Source organism: Pithys albifrons, chromosome 2 (genome assembly GCF_047495875.1).
Source record: "Pithys albifrons albifrons isolate INPA30051 chromosome 2, PitAlb_v1, whole genome shotgun sequence".
NCBI lineage: Eukaryota > Metazoa > Chordata > Aves > Passeriformes > Thamnophilidae > Pithys > Pithys albifrons.
The window spans coordinates 102,330,975-102,352,377 of record NC_092459.1 but is presented as its reverse complement, the minus strand read 5'-3'; the positions used below and the strand labels follow the sequence as shown (position 1 = coordinate 102,352,377).

General features: G+C 46.0%; 1 protein-coding gene across 3 annotated transcripts in view; it reads right to left on the bottom strand.

Annotated features, from left to right (window-relative positions):
• The window catches only part of FOXN2 (forkhead box N2), a 33,198-nt gene extending 12,815 nt beyond the window's left edge, over positions 1-20,383 (bottom strand). For 2 of the 3 annotated variants that reach the window (XM_071580283.1, XM_071580302.1), the window contains exons 1-2: positions 20,019-20,061; positions 6,687-7,237 (exon numbers count right to left, since the gene is read on the bottom strand). In XM_071580283.1, the coding sequence (XP_071436384.1) occupies positions 6,687-7,223 (537 nt within the window). In that variant the 5' untranslated portion in view covers positions 7,224-7,237; positions 20,019-20,061. Of the gene's footprint in view, positions 1-6,686; positions 7,238-20,018; positions 20,062-20,326 lie in introns of those variants that run through there. The other variant, XM_071580293.1, reaches the window with a different exon arrangement.
• Between the last annotated feature and the right edge of the window lie 1,020 nt (positions 20,384-21,403).

Genomic DNA, 21,403 nt, shown 5'->3' with positions numbered 1-21,403 from the left:
GATAACATCTCCAAAGCCCCATTTCCATTCACATTTGTGCCCTGAAAGCTGTAAACCCTATTTTAAGACTTGGTAAACACACCTATGTGTTTAAGGATCTGTCCAAGCACTGGCAAATTGATCAGCAGCCTTTCCATCAATTGGTTTCTAAGAAATATAAGCACCTTTCCTTTTGCTTAAATATGGCCACATACTCATTTAACTTTACAGCATCCTATAAAAGGAGCTTGCAGGATGCCCAGCATTTTCCCTCTTTTTCAAAATCTAAAAGCCTAATTAACATATTTTTGACACACCTAACAACATAAGCACTACCATTTTTGATACCAAATTTGGTATATTGAAACTTAAGCAAGATAAAGTACCTCTTGCTCGTCTCAAAGATTTCCTCCAAAATTTACCAAATAAAGAAAAAAACCTGCTTTTTTGAGCCTGCTAGTTCTTGCAACATAAAGAAGACAATTAAATAGGAAAGTTAAAACCTGATAGACCAGATATCTGCAGATAGTGGCACCAATTTTTTTGTTTTTTTGAAAAACAGGTATTACCACATTTTTTGGGAAAACGGGTATTACAGAAATAGTCATGTACATGGCTGAAGGATGGGGCAGCTCTACACCATTTCAGAACCTTTTAAAGGATTTTGGGGGGCCTGATTCTCAGAGCAGAAGCTAAAGCTGCTTGGAGCACCTTCTGCGAACTCACAGAGGCCAGCTGGCCTCCTCCTGCCTGTATCACAGGGGGCAATAATACCCTTTTATGGATGGATGCTCTATGACCTACTCAAGGCTGAAAGGTACTCAAAAAGCATGCAAGTCTGTGGTTCTGTTTAAGTAATTTTTTTTTCTGGAGAAAAGGAGATACCTTGCTGTCAATAGAAAAGAGAGCCCCAGCTGAGAAAGAGAGATGCCACTCCATAATTTTAGATGAAGTCACTCTCTGAGCTGACACATCTCTCCAAGTTATGTATTTTTTAACCTGAATCCTTTTTATACTCATCTTTTCATGCTAAAACTAAGCACAGCCTTTAAGATACTTATCAACAAGCTTACCTTTAATTATTCAACAGCCATGGTAGCTGCCAGGATGATGCAGACACCTAGGTACTAACAGGGGGTATCCTCCCGAAATGGTTCAATTCGTCATCTCAATGATAGCCTTACACCCTGATTCCTTTCTTGAACGTCTCTCAGATCCCTTTCTCCAGCATTCCAACCCTACCCTAGGCTTTTTCTTTTTCTCCCCTCCCTTTGGTAGCTCTGAGGCTGTAGCCCCCAGGAAGCAGCAGGAACCCCCCTGACCAACAAACCAGTGCTCTTGAACTATTTTATCTGCTACTTCAGGTGAGAACTTTTGCATCCCTCTTTCATTTTCCCAGCCAGGTATTCCCACCAGCTTGCTGGCCTGACAAGGTAAAACAAGGATTTTGGGAGGGTATTGCAACAGCAAGCTGAATCCAGGCACAACCTGAAGCCCTGCAGACACTGACAGACCCAATGCAAGAGACAGTAAACAGGGTGACTTCTTCTTTGGGTTATGTGTAATGCGAAACCACATTTCCACCCACCACTACAGATACTAAAAGCAGACACTGAGCAAAAGAGGTGATGCCCATGGGGCTGCTCCTGTGCACTGCTCTGCTTGCACCCTCTGCTTAGCAAAGACATGGTAGAAAATAGTCTCTGTGTGTATGGAGGTACATGATATATTGACCAGGAGGTTTATCAGATAATAGACATCTCTCTCCTGCCTGTACAGCCTTGTGGATGGGACCTGCCCTGCTCTTTGCCCAAATATTTGAAGAGCTACGTGGACTGTTTACCACCATCTCTTGTCAAAGAAGAAGAAAAAAAACAAGACAAACACTACAAGAAAAAAAACCCTAAGCCACATATTTACCATGAAGACAGAGAGATCTGTTGACATTCAAGCCTTCAGAGGAAACCGTGGCAGGGCCACATCCATGGTAGCAGTGGCCTGCCAAATTGATGACTGATGCAGATGCCACTCCTGCCTCCTCACACCTTTTCTTCCCAGTGGTATCAATAAACAAATAAACCCTAATGACACAATTGTAAAAACAAGTCTAGAAAAGAGCAGGGAGGCTCTTCAGGGCTTCCAGCTCTAAACTGCTTTTCACATCAGCCACTCTGATACAGCAGCGTCTTGCTACATGCATTCAGAAAGGTAACATGTATTTGAGCAGAGATGTGACATATATACATCCTGTTTCCATGTCCTAAGAAGTTCCTCCTCTCGACTGCAATGCTGGCTCACAAAGCATCTCAAGGCAGTCACTTTCCCTTCAGTACTTTTCAACTCATCAAAAGAAAACTGTAACATAAATTTTTTCCAGCAGTCCAAGTAAGGACAGCCTTCTCAGCAGGGAAGCTCCAGCAGTGTCTTATGAACGACGTCCAGAGCCATCATGGCACAGTAACCATGCTACTGCAGCAAGTCCTCCAGGTCAGCACTAGCACAAACGAAACCAGTTCAAGTATCCTGAAACTGCCCAGCAGTGCCAGTGCAGTGGGTAAGTGGGAAAAAAAAAAATCAGGGGATTCACTTCAATATGCACTCCCAATCCAGACCAATCTATTAGCATTACAGCAAAGATGAGGACAGACTCTACCTACTTTTGCTGCCAGACCTCCAAGAGATGATTTCACAGCTGACAACCAGCAGCAACAGTCAGGGAGGTGTCAGATAGTAGCCTGCCCAGGGATGCAGGGGCACAGATTGTCCCCTCCTGTCAGACATTTATGCTCTTCCAACACAAGAGCCCAGATTCATTTGAAAAGCTTTGAAACCCTTCTTACCTTGACATTACAAAAAAACCCCATGCTCCTCTGATACATGCCATGGACCTCTCTGCTTCCACAGGCACTTGGGATAAAAGAAAGCTGACTGCATGCTCCCTTCCTTTGAGATACAAAATGCCATTACCAAAGAAAAAAATGGAAAAAATTACAAAATTATCTTGCTGTCTAAGGGAAGCACCCAGAGGTACAGTCAGCAGACGGTTACTGACAACAGGGTCAGCAAAATAAGCCGCTGCTACTTGCTCAAAGAAGTGACACCTGAGAAGCTTATCCAAAGGGGTCTGCAGCATTTCCATCATCTACCACATCAACTCCCATGAACTCTGTGCATGATGCAGTACCCTCGTCTGGTCCTTCACTAAGCAAGGCATAGGGTAAAGATTTAACCACTGTAATTTGGAAATGAGGAAGTTTCAGCAAAGTTTCAGGAGGGGCTGTTCTGGTTTTTTTTTTGTTTTTTGGGTTTTTTTTTTGTAAATGCAGTTTCTGTTCTTTAGAATTAGAGAGCTGTGCGGCCTCTGAAGCCCTGGAAAAACACTGACAGAACACATCAGCATCACCTTGCTGGTAGCAGTGGTAGCAGTTCTGCATTTTGCTCTTCCTACCAGAGATGTCACATCGATCAGCAAGCATCTTCTGAGCCCAGCATCACTGGTGGAGATGCCAGAGCACGCAGGGGACCAAGCAGTCTCAAGCTCCTGCCACACAAATGCCAAGACAAGAGGTTTGCCTGGTAACTCCTAACCCCTGTGAGTTTCCAGGCTGGGAACAGATGAGCATTAAAGGGCAGATCCAGAGACTGCAAGACATCATATACCAACTTAGATTTCTCTTTCCTGCTCTAATTCTTCTGAAACTCATGTCAACCTTCCTGGACAGAGCCACACAGTCCTTTAAGGGCACCTGTGCCACCTGCAGCAGCGTGTGGTCCCTGCTCAGATCCAGTCCTCCATACAGGCACAGCTTGCAGGATCTCAGTGACTCCATTACAGCACCTGGAGCCACACTAAGAACCTGTCCCAACACTCAGCATGACTTGGTGATGGGGGAGGTACTGGACTAGTCACACTGCAGCAAAAAGTCACTTCTTCAGGGCAAAGCTGCTGCTTGGACAAACAGCACCCTATCAATTTAACATAAAAGCAGGAATACTGAGAAGCAGTGGTGTTCAGTCTTATCAGTACAAGGCAGTCCTTCCCAATGCCCACTCAGCTCCAGGACCACTATCTACAGCAACAGGCTGTCAAGCATGCCAGGCGTAACAGGCGTTTCTGATAACAAGAGTGTTACCACTGAGGCTGACCTCCAAACATAGGGCTCCAGGATTTGTTCGTGGACTTCTAGTATGTGGTTTGTTAGTTTATTTAAGTCAGAGCCAGCTCTTAGAGGAACAGGATGGGAAATGAGAGAGGGAGGAAGACAATCACTAGTAAAATCATAAAAGAAGAAAAAACTGGTACAGAAAATACACTGTTATGTTACAATAGACTAAAGCATTGAGTACATTACATGCAGGAACTGAGATGGTTATTGGAAAGCTATAGCTGTGCTAAGTGTAACAGGAGATCACAAGTGAAGGACTCAGTTTAATATTTAAGAAAGCTGTTGGACTAGAAACACTCAGCCACGTACTTAACACCTACTTGGCCTCAGTTTTCACCAAGACAGGTGGCCCTCAGGACAACTGGCCTTTGGAGCTGATAGAAAATGACAGCCCCCTGAATTCCAGAAAGATACATTTAGTGATACACTAAAACACCTGGATCCTCAGAAGTCTATGGGACCAGATGGGATCCACTCTAGGGTGATGAGGGAGCTGGCAGAAGAGCTTGCCAAGCCACTCTCCATCATCTACCAACAGTCCTGGCTCCCTGGGTAGCTCCCAGATAATTGGAAACTGTCAAATGTCACACCAATCCACACAAAAGGGCTGCAAGGAGGATCTGGGCAGCTACAGACCTGTCAGCCTGACCTTGGTGCCTGGCAAGGTTATGGAGCAGATCATCCTGAGTGCAATCACACAGCACATTCAGGATGGACAAGGGCTCAGACCCAGCCAGCATGGGTTTAGAAAGGGCAGGTCCTGTCTGACCAAGCTGATCTCCTTTTATGATCAGCTGACCCACCTGGTGGATGAGTGGAAGGCTGTGGATGTGGTCTATCTGGACCTCAGCAAAGGCTTTGACACTGTCTCCCATATCATACTACTGGAAAAACTGGCAGCCCACAGCTTGGACAGGGGCTCTCTCTGCTGGGTTAAGAGCTGGCTGGATGGCCAGGCCTAGAGAGTGCTGGTGAACGGGGCTGTGTCCAGCTGGCAGCCGGTCACCAATGGTGTCCCCCAGGGATCAGTGTTGGGCCCAGCTTTGTTTAACATCTTTATTGATGATTTAGATGAGAGGATTGAGTCCATCATTGGCAAGTTTGCAGAGGACACCAAGTTGTGAGGGAGTGTCGACCTACTGGAAGGAAGGAGGGCTCTGCAGAGGGACCTTGATAGGCTAGAGAGATGGGCTGATTCCAAGGGGATGAGGTTTAAACAAGGCCAAGTGCCGGGTCCTGCACTTTGGCCACAATAACCCCATGCAGTGCTACAGGCTGGGCACAGAGTGGCTGGAGAGCAGCCAGGCAGAAAGGAACATGGGGGTTTGGGTTGACAGGAGGCTGAACATGAGCCAGCAATGTGCCCAGGTGGCCAAGAAGGCCAATGGGATCCTGGCCTGTATCAAGAATAGCATGGCCAGCAGGACAAGGGATCCTTCCCCTGTACTCAGCACTGGTGAGGCCACACCTTGAGTATTGTGTCCAGTTCTGGGCCCCTCAGTTCAGGAAAGATATTGAGGTGCTGGAGCAGGTCCAGAGAAGGACACCGAGGCTGGTGAAGGGGCTTGAGCACAAGTCCTATGAGGAAAGGCTGAGGGACCTGGGGTTGTTTAGCCTGGAGAAGAAGAGGCTCAGGCAAGACCTTATCACTCTCTACAACTACCTGAAAGGATGCTGTAGCCAGGTGGGGATTGGTCTCTTCTCTTGGGCAACATACAGTAGGACAAGAGGGCATGGGTTTAAGTTCTGCCAGGGGAAGTTCAGGTTGGATATCAGAAAGAAATTCTTTACAGAGAGAGTAGTCAGGCATTGGAATGGCCTGTCCAGGGAAGTGGTGGATTCTCCAACCCTGGAGATTTTTAAGATGAGACTGGATGTGGCACTTAGTGCCATGATCTAGTAATCAAAGTGGGGTTGGATTAAGGGTTGGACTTGATGATCTCAGAGGTTTCTTCCAACCCAACTGATTCTATGATTCTATATAGTGTGCCCCTAAGGGGACCTTCCAGATGACCACATCTGCACCCAGAGGGGCAACACCTGTGCTAGCCAAGCAGGGAAGCTGGTTGGCATCTCCCAATCTCTCCTACTTGCCAGTGTGATTGTAGACATGGCTATGCTAAAAGAGTAGGGATGGAGGAACATAAACCGAAGTTGCAGCATTGGAAAATAAAAGAGAGCATTGATTTAAGAAGCTTCATCAGAAAGACAGCCTAAAAGAGACATCTGAAATTTCAGTCTGGCTATTGCAAGCTAACAAAACGCTAAGTGGAAACAGGGTCCTTTACTATTGCATATTTGCCAGATTTAAAAATTATGCACCACAGCTAGCTCGACCCAGGTCAGCAATAAATAACAAAACCAAGTGACTTTTGTCATCTTGTGATTTGCCACAAGCAGCTTTTTCAAACCATCTCCAGCTGCAAATAAAGTGTTAGAGGACATGGAGGGATTAAAAAAAAAATCCTTGAAAACAACAGAATCTTTTCCATTTCCCCCTGAATTTCAAACTCACTCCACCTCCCTCCTGCCAGGTCTCACCTTGCCATGGCTTTTCTCCACCTTTCGGAAACATTTGTTCAGGGAGAGGTTATGTCGGACCGAGTTCTTCCAGCCAGTGGGGGCTGTGGCAAAGTAGGGGAAGCGGTCCAGGATCCAGCTGTAGATTTCTTTGACTGGCAAGCTCTTATTGGGGGACTGTTCGATTGCCATGTAAATGAGAAGGCTGAAAGAGTAAGGGGGTTTGGAAGTGGAGGATTTTTTTTCAGGGTTCTGGTAACAGGATGGTGAGAAGGATGGCACGCTGTCACCCTCGATGTCATATAAGGGGCTAACGATCGGAAGGCCCTCAGTTCCGAGGCTGAAGTTTGTTAGAAGGTTAGTACTTTCATGCAGCCAGTTCAAATTTGTGAGCTCATCATCTGCTGAATCTCTGTCCACCACGGTGGCCTTTGGTTTGCCGGCATCGCCTGCATCGGGCAAGCTGCCCACCCCATGACACTGCCGTAGTCCTGCAGCTTTTTCTGCTCCTGCTGTTTCAGCTTTCTTATCCGGAGTCATTCCAGTGACTGGACCCATTTAGCTTTATTGGTCTGCAACAAAGGAGATGGTCAGAAATCATTGCAAATCATCAAAATCACATTCAGCCCACCAAACCCAAACAAAGGGAAGCACCATCCCCATGCTGTGGAAGAATACTGCCAGTTCCTGAGGAGAGTCAGAGTCCAATGGGAGCCTCCCAGTAATCTCATAAGCCGTGTGTTACTGCTCCTCAGTTTGTGATCAGAGCTCACAGTAAGCATTTGAAAACTGCTGTATCCACCTTAAACACCAAATCAGATACAGAAAGAACAGCTATTTTCACGTCAACATCTGAAATCTGGAAAAGACCTTAATAGGTAGGATCTAATCCACTCACCTATCACATTAAGACTTCAGTATATTGTAAATTGACCCTGTTTAGAAATGTTTGCCTTTGGTGCCCAAGAGTGAAAAAGTTACAAAAATTAAATTGGCATAAAGTCCATTTGTGGTCTCAGTGCAAATGAAGTCATTACAAGCCCCTACAAGTTCATCAGCTGGGTTCTACATTGCTGCCTGGGCCCAAAATATCTTCTTCCCCTCCTGCAGGGGCTTGCTGCCCTACCCTGGGCTCCCCTGCAGAACAGAGGGTGGTGGGACCAGCTCTCAACAGGAAGAGACAATCCACTGGGGTGGCAGCTCAGACCTGGTGCAAGAATAATGGTTGAGAGCATAGATTAAAAAAACATTAAAAACCTAACCATGAAAATATTATCTATAAAAACCTGTCACCCAGAATGCATGATCTAACAGGCTACTCATGCTTTAGAGGCATTACACTAACAAAAACCACCTTGCTTGTAGAGTTTTAAACAGGATCCTCTAGCAAACTATGTTATGGGAACAGCTAGTTTTTTCATGCTGATGTGACCATGTTAGAGCTTCACTGTTGCCACAGCTTTGGCCAAAACAGCTATACGAGAAGAACAGACCAACAAAACCACTGCACAGATGTGAGTTGTGCACACCTACACACATATACTGTAGACATAAGATGCTCCAACTATGGATGCAGTTTACCAGCAAATCTGAGGTTCATATTAACCATAAAAAAATCCTCAAAACCGAACAAACAAAAACCCAAAACCCAATCCAGTTGCTTGTCCCAGCATGTGCTATCATTCTGGTCTCACACGTCAACCCCCAGTGCAAGAGCTCAACTGCAAGACAAGGACAGTTTCCATATCAGATCTCACCAGACAGCTCTGTGCAGTTACTGGATGTTTTCTCACAGCACTTTTCAGTAAACATGTAGCTCCAAGCACTTGCATCTTCTCCTCAAGCAGAGGCAAGGAGTTGGCCAGCCTATGTACAACTCCTGGCTGTCCCACCTACAAAACCTGAGCTAACCAGCTCTAACCCGACAACCTCACCACATCCATGGGAGTACCCTGCCCAGCCTGCTGCAGATGGACATGCCCAGCCTTCTTACTTGGGAGTAGGAGAGTGATGTGTGTGTTGGAGGAGTGACGTGGTGACCTAGAAAGGATACATCCATTTTACGCTCCCCAACAGGGCCCAGAGTCCTGTCAGCCCCTTCCTGGTGCCAGGCAGTCGTTGGGTGCAGAATTTGTGTCTCCCCCAGAAAACAAACTGGGTTTCCCATCAGCAATTTTAGCTCCTCTCTTTATTTGTTTATATGCTCTTGTGCCAGCAATTACAAAGCTGTTTCAACAGTAGCACCTACACCTATGCCTACCAGCAGCAGTGCTGGAAACCATGCCCAACCCCAAATTTTCTGTTTTCTATTTTTTTATTTCTATTCAATGCAGGGACAGACATGATTAACTACCAGCTCAGTTATTAAAAAAAAATTCAAGCAAAGTGAGCTGCTCAAATAGCTGGTCAAAAATAGCTTTGCTCTCCCTACAATTTACTTCCCCCCCACAAGCCATCAGAGCAGATTTATATTGGCAGTCAGTGATGGCTGGTTTTAAACACAACCATATATACATATGCTTATGTCACTTCTTCAATCCATGCTTGAATTTAAAAAAACCCAAACCCAAACAAAGAGTTAGTGATAAAATTCATACAGAGAAACAAACTCCAACTCTGCTGCAAACTGAGTTGTACCGCTCTCCTTATAAAGATTAACTTTACCTCCTTGTTCAGCACCTCTTTAGCCAGCTACATACTAAGCTTACACCTCACAGCCTTGTGTTGGTAATTTTAGCTCTTGGTTCATGTTGCATGAAATACCCTTTGGAAATCTTCTGTCAGCACAGTAGTTCAAGAATGTGCACATGCACACATGCAAGTTTGAGGTCACTGTATTTATTTCTTAGGTGAAAAGGGGCAATGAAGTCTGTTTTCAACACAAACATGGCCTGGGCACGCTCAAAAATATAGAAGGAAAAAAATATTAACTTATTAAACCAGCACTTCGTATCAAGTATCATTGTGGTTTCAATGACTATTTGTTTGCATGCTATTATGTTTTAGCAGAGAATCATTAGAATAATGAACAGCCTACTTTTAAAAAATATTATTTGCAAGTAATATACTTACAGTAAATAATACAGGTTAGTGTCATGTTTCTCTTAGTATATGTGTTACAAAAATTTACCCATCTCATTACCTTCTTGGTGCCTAGTTCACCACCTTGCACAACTTCTACATGAACACATTAGAAGTCAAAATATTTTTTCTAGAAAGCTATAAAGGCCATTTTTAGATTATAATCAACTAATGAATAGGAAAAAAATAAAATCAGTTCCAAAACTGCTGCAGTTTTCAAAGGGCGTTCTCCAGTGGTCTACACTGAATGCTGCATCAAGAATAAGTGAAATATAGAGATAGCAAAGTATGCAACAGTGAAGTCTTTTTAATGAAGAATTTAACTCCCTTGTGATGACAGTAACAAGACTGGTGACACTGAGAACCATCAGCTGATCATTTTGACACTGCTTTTTTGGAGACAGCATCACCTCAGCCTCAGAATAAAGAATATAGCCTCAGAACCTCTAATTCTGTCCTGTTTACTCTGGCCTGCTGCTGCATCAGTATGAAGAAGAAATCAACACTGGCAAACTTCCGACTGCAAGTCATCAAAAGCTGGCTCTTCCCCTAGACAAAGATCAACAACCACAACTCCAAGGAGTACCCCAAAGGGGTCGTTAGCCAAAACATGTTAATGTCTGTCTTGCCTCTTAGGCATCCAAGGACCACGCGGAGCACAGCACCTCCTCCCTTCCCGAGTACCCAAGGGCCACACAGAACACAGGACCATCTGAGACAGCACTGCTTTCTGCCTGTAGCAGCCTGGTGGGGAGCAACACCAGTGCCACTGCAGCATATCTGAGGGCACACAAGCGGTCAGCCTGCGTGCCCTCCAGAGCCTCTCTTCATTCACAGAAACCCCTAATCACACCCAAAATTCACAACTCTTTTCTCCATATGTGCTCTACTTGGCCATAAGCAGATGGGATTGTGAGCATGCAGCTTCCAAGCTGTCATTTTCAAGATTACCACTTCCAGTATTTGGGGTTTCGTATTTTACATAAAGGTCGACGGATTCACCAAAGCCATCTTTGCTGTAAGATGGCAGGGTTTGGTTGACAGGGATGACCCAGCAGGAAAATCACAGTAAGAGCAAGGAGAGCAGACTGTGAGAAGAAAAGAGCATAGAAGAATCACTCCAGTGCGGGTGGTTTGATAAAACCATATATGCTTGGACTCTCAGACTTTTTTCCTAATATTTCTCACTGTTACCAGCTCAAAGAGCTGATGCAAACAAGGTTAGAGGTCGCCACTAGGACTTGCTCTCCACAGGGTTCCTGGATAAGCTGAATTAGCAGAACCAACATGAAAACAGGGAGGAAGGGGAGAGGAAAACCCAGCCAAAAGGTAAGGTTAAGAGTGAGCATAAGCACCGCCAGGCCACCCAGTGAAATTCACCTTCCATTCCTTTATTCCGTTACTGTCACCTTCCTTGCCTCTTCCACTACTCCAGGAGCAGCAAGAAAACCACCTACAAATGACAGGCACCTCCTCCTCGGCTGCTGAGACATGCTCCTCATCCCTCTACTATGGCTCTCCCAGATCCACTTCTTACCGAAGGAGGATGGTAGATGGCAACCATCTACCAAACCTCTGCATTGAATGGCCAGAGACTTGCTGCAAGTCCCATGGGGACAGCCCCAGCTCCACAAGCAGAGTTAGAAGGCAAACTCCAGCCATGTAAATGCAAAAATAATACCCATCTGAAAAATGTGGAAGAGTCTGTGCTCTGACCCATGTGCTTTACCCTATCAATAAGTACACAGTGACAGCAACTGAAAGCAGAACATAATGCATCCAAACCCTGTGGAACTCAAGCATCTATCTCCTGTAAGCACCTTCAAAAGAAACACCAACCAAAACATCTGCTCCTCCAAGTATCGCAGTGGAGGTGCGCATTATTTTGCTTGGTAATTATAGACAGAGGACTATGATTCTGGGGTAAGAAGATTAAAAAGGCCGCAAAGTCAACTGAGGTTGCTCAAATAAAAGTTTGGATACATGACAAAAGTGGCAAGAGAGACAACCTTCTTTCCAGCAGTCTTTGTGATTTTTGGCATCACTTAAGAGAACACATAAAAGCCAGGAGCAGATCTCCCTGCTAATATGTGCCAGTCCAGCACTGAAATCCCAGTGAAGACCTGCTCTTCCAGGCCACTCACAACCCGGACAGCAGAGCCCAGGTCCAAAGGGGCTGATTAAGGCTGCAGGTGTATTCAGGCAGCAGTCTGGTTCAGAGAAGCACGCAGGCTGGAGAAGACTCAGTATCTCCATGCTGCAAGACAAGATGATATTTTTTGCAGTCTTCTCTAAAACTCACTGAAGAGCTAACTTTGGGAAAGGTTGCAGGGACTGCAAGATCTTCACCCTAGCAGAGCATGCCTGGGGTGAAACCAGGTTTGTATGCCCCCATGTGCATCTCCAGCTACAACTTCATTTTGATGGAAGACCTTGAGCACTGATATGTTCTGACACAGATACGAATATTTATGTGAGCTTTTCATGAAGACAAAACTGCTTTAATGAAGTCCAACTGTTTAACAAAACTGGAAGTTCACTTGGGCATATCTTCAGGCAAGCAGGGAAACATGCTTGCTTTGCAGCAGCCCTTCTCAAAGAGGCCTTAGCTCCTGCAGAGTACAGGTCCAAAGGACAAAGCTGAAGCAGATGTCACCATCACCAAAGGTGACCTCCAAATCAAGCAGCACTGCAGGTATAAGTGCACAAATGTCATTTTAATACTGTGGCCACCATGCCTGGACTCACTGACCCAGCAAGAAAGAAGTAAGCCTTTTAGTTAAAAGATGCCACAGCCTTGTCCGTGCCAAGTTAGTATGAGAACAAAGCTGCTGTTGCTGCTTGATCCTTCTTTATTCTACAGTGGCATCAGATGAAAGGTGCCATTTGGCACTTGCACAAAATCAGAGCCTCTGGTTAGGACAACCTTCTCCACGACTAAATGCACCTATTTATTTCTGTATGAACCAGGTCACCTCTGCTAATAGTGGGAAGATCTGGAACCTGACAACAGTACAGTGATTTCTCTCCAGGTTTAGAAAAATAAAAACATAAATCTTACCATGCATTGTCCAAGTCTGAGGAGTAGAATATAATTTTGATCCAGGAAAAAAGATTTTTAGCCATATTACACTTGGGTTAATGACAGCAGCTCTGCACTCGCCCTCTCTGCAACAAGCTCAGGGCATGCAGCTTGTTGGTTACAGAGCCAGGCACCTGTGTGCTTCATACACAACTTCTATACTAACACAAACAGGCTCTGTGAAACTATTTAAAATGACCAGTAGGTGCTTTTGCATGCAAGCACCTATTCCCATAGCAGCCTCTTCTTTTGATTTTCATATTCCCTTGTATAGATGAGGTTACTGACACCAGGGCTTGTCCAGACTTAAATCCATCAGTGTGTATACTGTGTTATTAAAACAGCCCAAGAGTTACACAAATAAATGACTGTCACTGCTCACCTACACAAGTTGGGGATAAACTTCCTACCCAACATTCAAACAGAACAGGACCAGCTACAAGTCTTTGCATGTTAGAGGGAAGAGCAACAAAAAAAATAGATCCTGGTACTACTAGTGAAAAGCCATCAATAAAAAGCACCATATCTGCTTGACCAGGAGCATTAAAAGCATGACAACAGACCATTTCTTTCCATCTTCCTCCCTATTAATTCAACCTGTCCACCCCCCATCCCTCTCCTATGTCTCAGGCTGCCCTGTTCTATACCCTACATACATATCTATACATACATATCTCACACCCATGTTCAGTGGGCTGGAAGTCAGCTGAAATCCTCACCCCATCCTTTCTCCCCCCTGAGAAAGGCCTATATTTGATTATAATGCTATTTGAGGTCATGTATCCAAGACAACTAAAGGCATTATAGTCTCCTGACGACAAAACCATCTCTCATCCATAGATTTTAGCAGGCTGGGGCCCACTGTCTGCAGAGGAGACGAGCAGGCAGCTGCACCCCCGGGTGACAAAGGGCACCCAGAGATGCTCCCTGGGATAGCACCTACAACAGGCAGGGCCCTTCCTGCTCCTCCTGGCTTGCAAAGTGGAGGGAAATTAAAAAGAATTGCTTAAAAAAAACATTAAAATGGCAGTTATTGGCTTCTCAAATCCAGCCTGAAAATAAACTAACCACCCAAAGGATGGGACGAGCCACAAGCTCAGGGATTTCGTTTTAAACTTGGCACTGGTGGGCTCAAAGGGGAAGAGAGGTTTTTTAGGGATTTGTTGAGATACCTCTAAGCCTCTCTCATTTTAATGGCCCTTTAATGTCAACGTTCTCCTGCACCCTGTGATATAATTAAAGGTGGAGAATGAGGAGGAAGGTAACTAAAACCAATTAAAAGGTCGAGTATTAGGAAAAGTTAAGAAATGCTGCAAAATTTAAAAAGGGAAGGTATTAAACCCTTATCATAGCCCAAGGAAGGGCAGGAAGCAAGAGAAAGATTTCACCTGATCTAACGTGGATGAAAAAATTTCTATTTTTTTTTATTAAGTACACATATACACACACACACAAGTGGATTTGTGTTTGAAATAAGTATCTGAAACGGAAATGACAGGTGAACTTAGACATGCCCAGACCTCAAACCAGATCCTGTGCACAGCCCAAAGCCTCTGGGACATTTATTCCAGTACTGCCTTCAGAGACTTTGCAATCATGACACCTTTCCAAAGGCTGCAGTCACTGTTGGACGTGGTTCCCTGTGCCTCAGATTTAAAACATGCACATGAAAACAATCTAACAGAGAAACTGGGAAATAAAAAAAAAAAAAACCAAACCAGCAGTGAACTCTAAACTATTAAGAAAAACCCTTGCTGTCAGAGAAAGGGAGGAGTAGGGGTGGAATAAGTGCTTTTAAGAAAAATGCTTCTCTGCCAATAGTGGCTTTTCAAAAGATGCCTACAGGTCATGTTCTTTAAATTCAGTACTGTGCCTGCTAAATGGACTGACATGCAAAAAAATGTAAGCCACTGATAAGTTTAGGAGTGAGCCATTAGAGCAAATGCCTTGCAAAATTATTCTGATGCTAATTCTCTTTCCAGGGTAACCCACGTGTTTCTCTACCACCCTCCTGAGAGAGAAGTGAATACAGCTACATTGCAGCTGGTGTCAATACCAATCTACTAATGCTAGAAAACATACTATCTTTTACATCCAGCTTTTCTGCCTACTTCAGCTTTGAAGTACCAAAACTCCCAATTTTCAGCTGAAAACCAACAATTTGAATCTTCACCCCAAGAGACCCTTCTGCAAGATTTAATTTGAAAGCAACATCAGAGCTATTATCACGAAGCCACCGTCACATTACTGATACACCCTTGTGATTGTGAATTGTTGTTTCCCAACTCCTGCTCCGTAAATGCAAGTTTTCCTTCACAGCTCCAGGAAAGGCAAAGCGGTGCTCTTTGCCATGCTGACCCCCCACCCCCGGCCAACTTGCTCTTAATTTTACTTCACAAGTGTTGAACTTGGTTGTTTAAAAGAAAAAAAGCTCCTACTTTTGACTACTCAACATCCCTAAACTAAAACCAAACTGGCTTATAAGTGATCTGGTGATGGTCCAGAGGATGAGATGAGTGGCTGCTGCTTGGCTGCAAGCTTCCCAAACTCCCACTCCCTCAGCTCTACTTTGTGCCATTTCTCCAGACACTAAACTCTCTCCATATACAGTAACTAGGTTTTAGGCAACCATGTACTTGCCCCAAATCTAAGCACAATGGAATCCAGTGAGAGTTAAAGCAAGCAGGGGACTGCACTCGAACCAGGAAACAAAAAGTAGCTACAAACTGCAAGATAGGAATGCACTGAACATAACATAAGAGAAGGAACGAGGACAGCAGGACAGCGTGGCATCAAGATAAGCTGCTCCACTGCTCCAGGACATGCGCTTCGGCAATACATCCAGTCACACATCAGGAAGCCCACAATAAAAACATGATGGCAATTTGTACGACACACACTGGTGGGACACAGGGATGCATAAGCAAAAAACCACAAGGGTGGAGCAGAATCACCCACATACCACCCATCCAGCACTCAACTGATGGAAAATGCAGTCAAGCTGATAAAGTCAAAGTATCAACGGTGCTGTTCAAAGGCCCATTGAGGTGTGTGGGTCTGTGGCTGTAGTGCAGAGACCAAGTTTGCTGCTGGCCAGAGCAGAAGGCCAGCAGACAGCCAAAAGCATCGCAGCTCGAGACTGTAGACCTGATCTCAGCCCAGCACTGCACTTCAAACCCACCCCATTAGCAACTTCAGTGAAACAGTGATAGCAACTTTTAGACCACAACCACCATCCTGCCAGGCAGTCAGCATACACAGGTGCCACTAACCGGAGAAAATCATGTTAGGGTGTTCTGCCAGAAGGAACTGGGTAAAACATTTCCAAATGATAATCTAATCCTTACAGAGTGTGTAGAAGGGCAGCAGAGGGGCATGATTTCTGCAGCAGCGGTAGTCAATTTAGTGGAGTCGCTAACATACCCTAACCTTTGAGGAAAAAGTGGGGAGCTCCAAGTCCAGACTGAACATAATGGCACAAAAAAGTGAATGCATTAGGAAAACCAAAAAAGTCAAAATCCACATTGTTGAGTTTTGGTATAAATATTCCTAGGTGCATAAATTCCAGACTTATCCTAAAACAGTCCTGGTACCACTCAGCAATCATTCGGTAACACAGGTGTTACTGTCCCAGACACAACATCCAGGTTTCCTGGTTGCAGGCTTGCAGGCACTTGGCACTGAGCACTCTTAAAATGGAAGAGTGACCCAACGCTCACACTGCCACAGCCATGATGTTTTACAGGCAGGAGGCAGAGTACCAGGGGTCATAAAGACTGGCTGGCATCAGACAGCACCACTTCCATTTCATGTAATTATTACCAAAGCACAGCTGAGCTGTCTCCCACTTGCTGACTTAAATTGTATTTTGGAAGTACCCTGGACCATCACTGCGTGCTTTTACCTTTCCTGGTGAGGATGGGATGTAGAACTCACCATCACACAATGTGCACTAAGTCAGAAGGCACAGGTAAAATGACAGGGAACAAATACACATGTGTCACACATAAAGGTCCAGCCAGAAAAAGCGCCAGGCAGCATCTCTGGGTTTTCTTGTTTTACTTGTGTGTGTCTTCTCTGGGAGCCAAAGACAGCTGCTGATCTGAGAAGAGACACCCCACATGCACCCACACTGAACCTCTTGGTGCTGCAACAGGACATGGACAGGGCTTGCAGTCTGCAAGTATGCACTTGTCAAGGCACAATCGAGTGCTGACATGAGTCACCAATGCTGCTGACAGCAGTGCCTCAGCACAGGAAGTTGCCCAACACCATTGCAGTTGTCTCAAGTGGCAACACACACTGGGATGAGGCACTCACTGCCTCCACCTACTTCCCTCAAGGTTACCATCAGTGCAGTGACATCCTATACACCAGCTTAACAAAATACACTCATTTATCAGGAGGGGAGGAACAGCAACTGCTACAGCAAGAAAACTTGGGTAGCCAAAAGAAATAAACCAGAAGTTACACCTGTGCTAATAGGTAGTGAACATGCATCCAAACTGCTGACAGCCGTTACTCATGGGCACTAAAGGCTGCTTTTCATATTTTTGCAGACAGGAAAGGAAACCTGTGTTTCACACAGCTTGTTTTGCACCACAGTAGTGCAGTAAGACTACCCCACTGCAGGGGAACAGTGTTAAAGGATGCATGGCAGTGGTGGCCGTGGGCACACCATCACTCCTCCCAACACCCATACTCTCTGCCACCTCCCTGTCTCTAATTCTGCTGTGCAGCTCATTCTGATAAGGTATCACAAACCTGCACATGGAAAAAGTCTTCTGAGTGTTTGGGATATTTCCTCTAAAACATCAGCTCCTTTTAACCACAACAATGAGTAGTCAAGAAGTAACAGCAGGAGAGGAAGGTGGAATTACAACCCCAGCGAAATCAACATAAAAATTTCCACTGGTCTTATGGGAACTAACACTTCTGCCCAAGAACTATGTGGCTTTTTACTAGTTTAAACTATATCCATACACAGCATCTTCAGATGCCAAACTATCTCATGCACCAAAAGTTTGCTTCTGCTCAACACATCAGGTTTTCAAGTCCACTGCAGAGTGGACAGAGCCGGTGGTTAATAAAGACGGTAACGATCAGCTTGACATGTCCCTAAGCCTCCATCTTCTTTCCCAGGCACTACACTCACTCGTTAGGCAGCACTTCTCCTTCAACGGGACCATTACACATTCCTGTACCTCCTCCATTACTTACTGGACTGACATGTCCTGAGACTGCGGTAATTGCTGCCCATGCTGGAGCTCCCCAGAAGACACGGGAAGGCTCCTCAAGCAGAAAACCTGTGGTAGCTGGAGCTTACTTCTGGGCTGAAAAAACCCTGAGGAGCTCCCTCAGCTCAGTCTCAGTGGCAGCACCCAAATCAAGTCACCACCTCATCCTCTGGTCTAGATGCTGCCAACAAAGATATCAACAAAGTTTTATTTCAACAAAGTCCCTAAGAGTGCTCAGGGCCACATGCCTGGACTGATACGGGGTCAGCACCTCCAGCTCCCCTCAGGACCAGCAGGGCAACCATCCCAGCATCTCCCCCACAGTCCGCAGGTGTAAACACCATGTACAGTAGCACTGTTCAGTGTAGGGGAGCATTTGATAAAAACATCTCTTCTCTATTTCTACAAAAGTCAAGTCACACCGCTGGACACAAATGAGTCCCCAGCAGAAGCTGAAGTGCTGTGGCAGCAAGCTCAGAGATAACATACCCTGGCATTTGGCTAAATTCATCAGCTCAAGCTCTGTGCTGCATTAATTGCTACTATAGAGCTTTCAGTCCAGAGTTGTGTACCTTCTGTGGAGCTTGGGAAATGCAAGTTGGCATTTGCCAAAAAACCAAACAACCTGCAAACTAGTTCAAGTTTTCTGACATAGATAACAGCAGATTAATTTTTCTTGAAGAGATGTAGCGTAACACCAGACTTCTAAGAGGGAAAAGAAACACAAAACAAACAGAAGTTTGATCATTTGATTCACATGTCACTATATTACAACCTAATGATTATTAAATTTGTTAAATACAAGTCTACCAATAATAAGAGTATGGAGAGTATAAATACATGTACACAAAGTACATTATATATAGGTAGCTTGATTTCACACGTTAGCCACACATCTAATCAAGTTACCTTCTCAGCACTTAAGTTCACCATAATTCAGCATTTTTAACTTCACCTTTTGCACACAGCATCCATCCCTAGGCAGGCACCACAGCAGGAAAGTGAGTTTATTGGGCCCCCCTCAAGGTTACCCCTTATTTTCTGGTTTTACTCTGTCCTCTTTACTCTTTCTTTGGGCCTTGTAAGAATCCAAGCCTTTACTAACAAAAGCCAGTTTCCACTCCCATCAAACGTGGGCAACCAAGCACGTTGGTGTGTTCAAGCAGGAATAAGGCGGGAGGGCAGTGAGATGCTGCCCCTCTACTGCCATCAACTCATTGCCCAACTTCACCAAAAAAAAAAAAACGAAAGAGATGAAGAACTCCAGGGCCACGTGCGGATCCCACCCTCACCCTGGGCCCCTCATCAGCCGTTTCCTGGATTTTAACCCAAAACGCGGGAACCCCGTGTCGCCTCTCCCACTGCAAACCACAACCCCCCTACACACCCGCGGGGCTGCCGCCGGTCTGGGGACAGCGGACAACGCCGAAAGGGTCCTTACTGAGTTAAGTAAAGCGCGGGTGGGGGGGGTTCATGGGGATGACCCGGAGGCGAGGGGCACGTCGGGGCCACGCTCCCGGGTCCCGACCCCGGGCTGGCCCCGTTCTCCATCACCGCCTGGAAGCGCGGGATTGCCCTGCCGGGTGGATGGGGGTCACCCGCGTAAATCCCGCGTGCCGAAGCTCCAAGGAACCGCGCCGGGAGGAGGAGCCGCGAAGGGGGGTGCGGGGAGCGGGTCCGCGGGGAAAGGGGGTCCCCTCGAACCCGCTCCCTACGCGCCGCCCCCGCACTGTCCCCACGCGGGGCAGGGGGGCACCCGCCACCCGCCCCGGCGGGACCCGCGCCTTCCCCTTCCCCCACGGAAACCCGCCGGAGCGTCAAAAACAAAAAAACCCCATCCCCCAAATCCACGAAAAACCCGAAAACTAAACCCAAAAAGGAGGGAGGAGCAACAAAATCAGGCGTGGGGGTGCGGGGGAGGGAGGGCAGCGGGGTCGAGCGGGCTGCACTCACCGCGGTCATGAAGCCGTGCGGCCGGCGGCGGACACAATATGGCAGCGGGGGGATGTGTCAGGGAGCAGCTGCTCCCTGCGCAGCGGCGGCGGCGCCGCCCTCCCCAGCTCCCCATGGCAACCGGGAACTAGCACGGCCCCCGCTCCCCCGGCGCCGGGGCTGCCTCTGGCACCGCGGCCGCCGGCTGCCATCCCACCCCGAGCATCCTCGCCGGCTCATAAAAGTTCCCCTTCCCTCCAAAATACAAAATTTCAAACATAAATCCTCCTTTAATGTCGCTTCCCTTTTCTCGCCTTCTTTACACTTACTCTTTTTCTCCTCTTAACAAAAATGAAGCCGCCGCCGTGTTTGCTCTACCTTGTATCGCATTGTCCTCCACTCGTGCCTTCGGCTTTCAGCTTCCCAGGGCAAGCGCTTGCTGTTTGCTCAGGGGGCTGTGCAGTCCTGCGGGCACTTGCGGTTTTAGAACATCGTAAAGAGGACCTCGGGAAGTCGCTCACAGGGAGAAATTTTGTTTTGGATCTGATATTCGACTGCTAAAAAGTTTATTCACTTTTCGAAGGTTTCCTCACCTTCTGAAGGACATGGTGGATTACCACATGATGACTTAGAGTAATTTTATTTATAAGAAGCAATGGGAATGTGTTTAAAGGAAATTCCCCCACTCCACGTTAGGAAGAACCAGTTGTTGTTTGGTTTGGTATTTTTTTTTATTTGAAACAATTTCAGAGTACAACCTTTTGGGTTTTTTAAGAGTGAGGGTGTATCAAGCTCAGGGTTATAGCTGGCAGAATATTCCCCCAAGGGCAGAGGACGGAATCCAGTGGCAGGGAAGTGCCTTTGACTGCACCATGAAGCATGACCAGCTTCAGAAACAGAGCCTAACCATACAATTTTGATCAGAATAAATTATTCTCAGCAACTTTCATTTAGCTCCTACCTAATTTCCACAGATTGAATGTATTATGATTCTCTCAACCTTTCCTTTTACAGCTCAGAAGTTAGCCAGGGCCTTCCTACCCACTGGGTGGACAACAGAAATGCACTTATATTAATTATGTATTAGTAAAGCCATCTAATGCTGAAAGCACCCTTCATTCCTAAATCATTAAAAATAGACTGCTGGTACTAGCAATGCTTTGCCCGTAAGAGGCTCTTTTGCCTAAAATCCTATCCTCCAGAAAGTGCATGAGTGTGCCTTCCACACCTCGGCTGCTTTGGCAGAGGGAGGAGCAGGGCTGAGCTGAGCCTTGTTTGCCCGTTGGGATCAGGGTGTGTTGCTCTGACTTTTGCCCAGCTGGGCGGCAACCTGAAAGAGAGACATTTGGATTTAGGATCCCTTCGGCTTCAACTTATTATGTGAAAGGTTCAGCGTGGGCCACAGA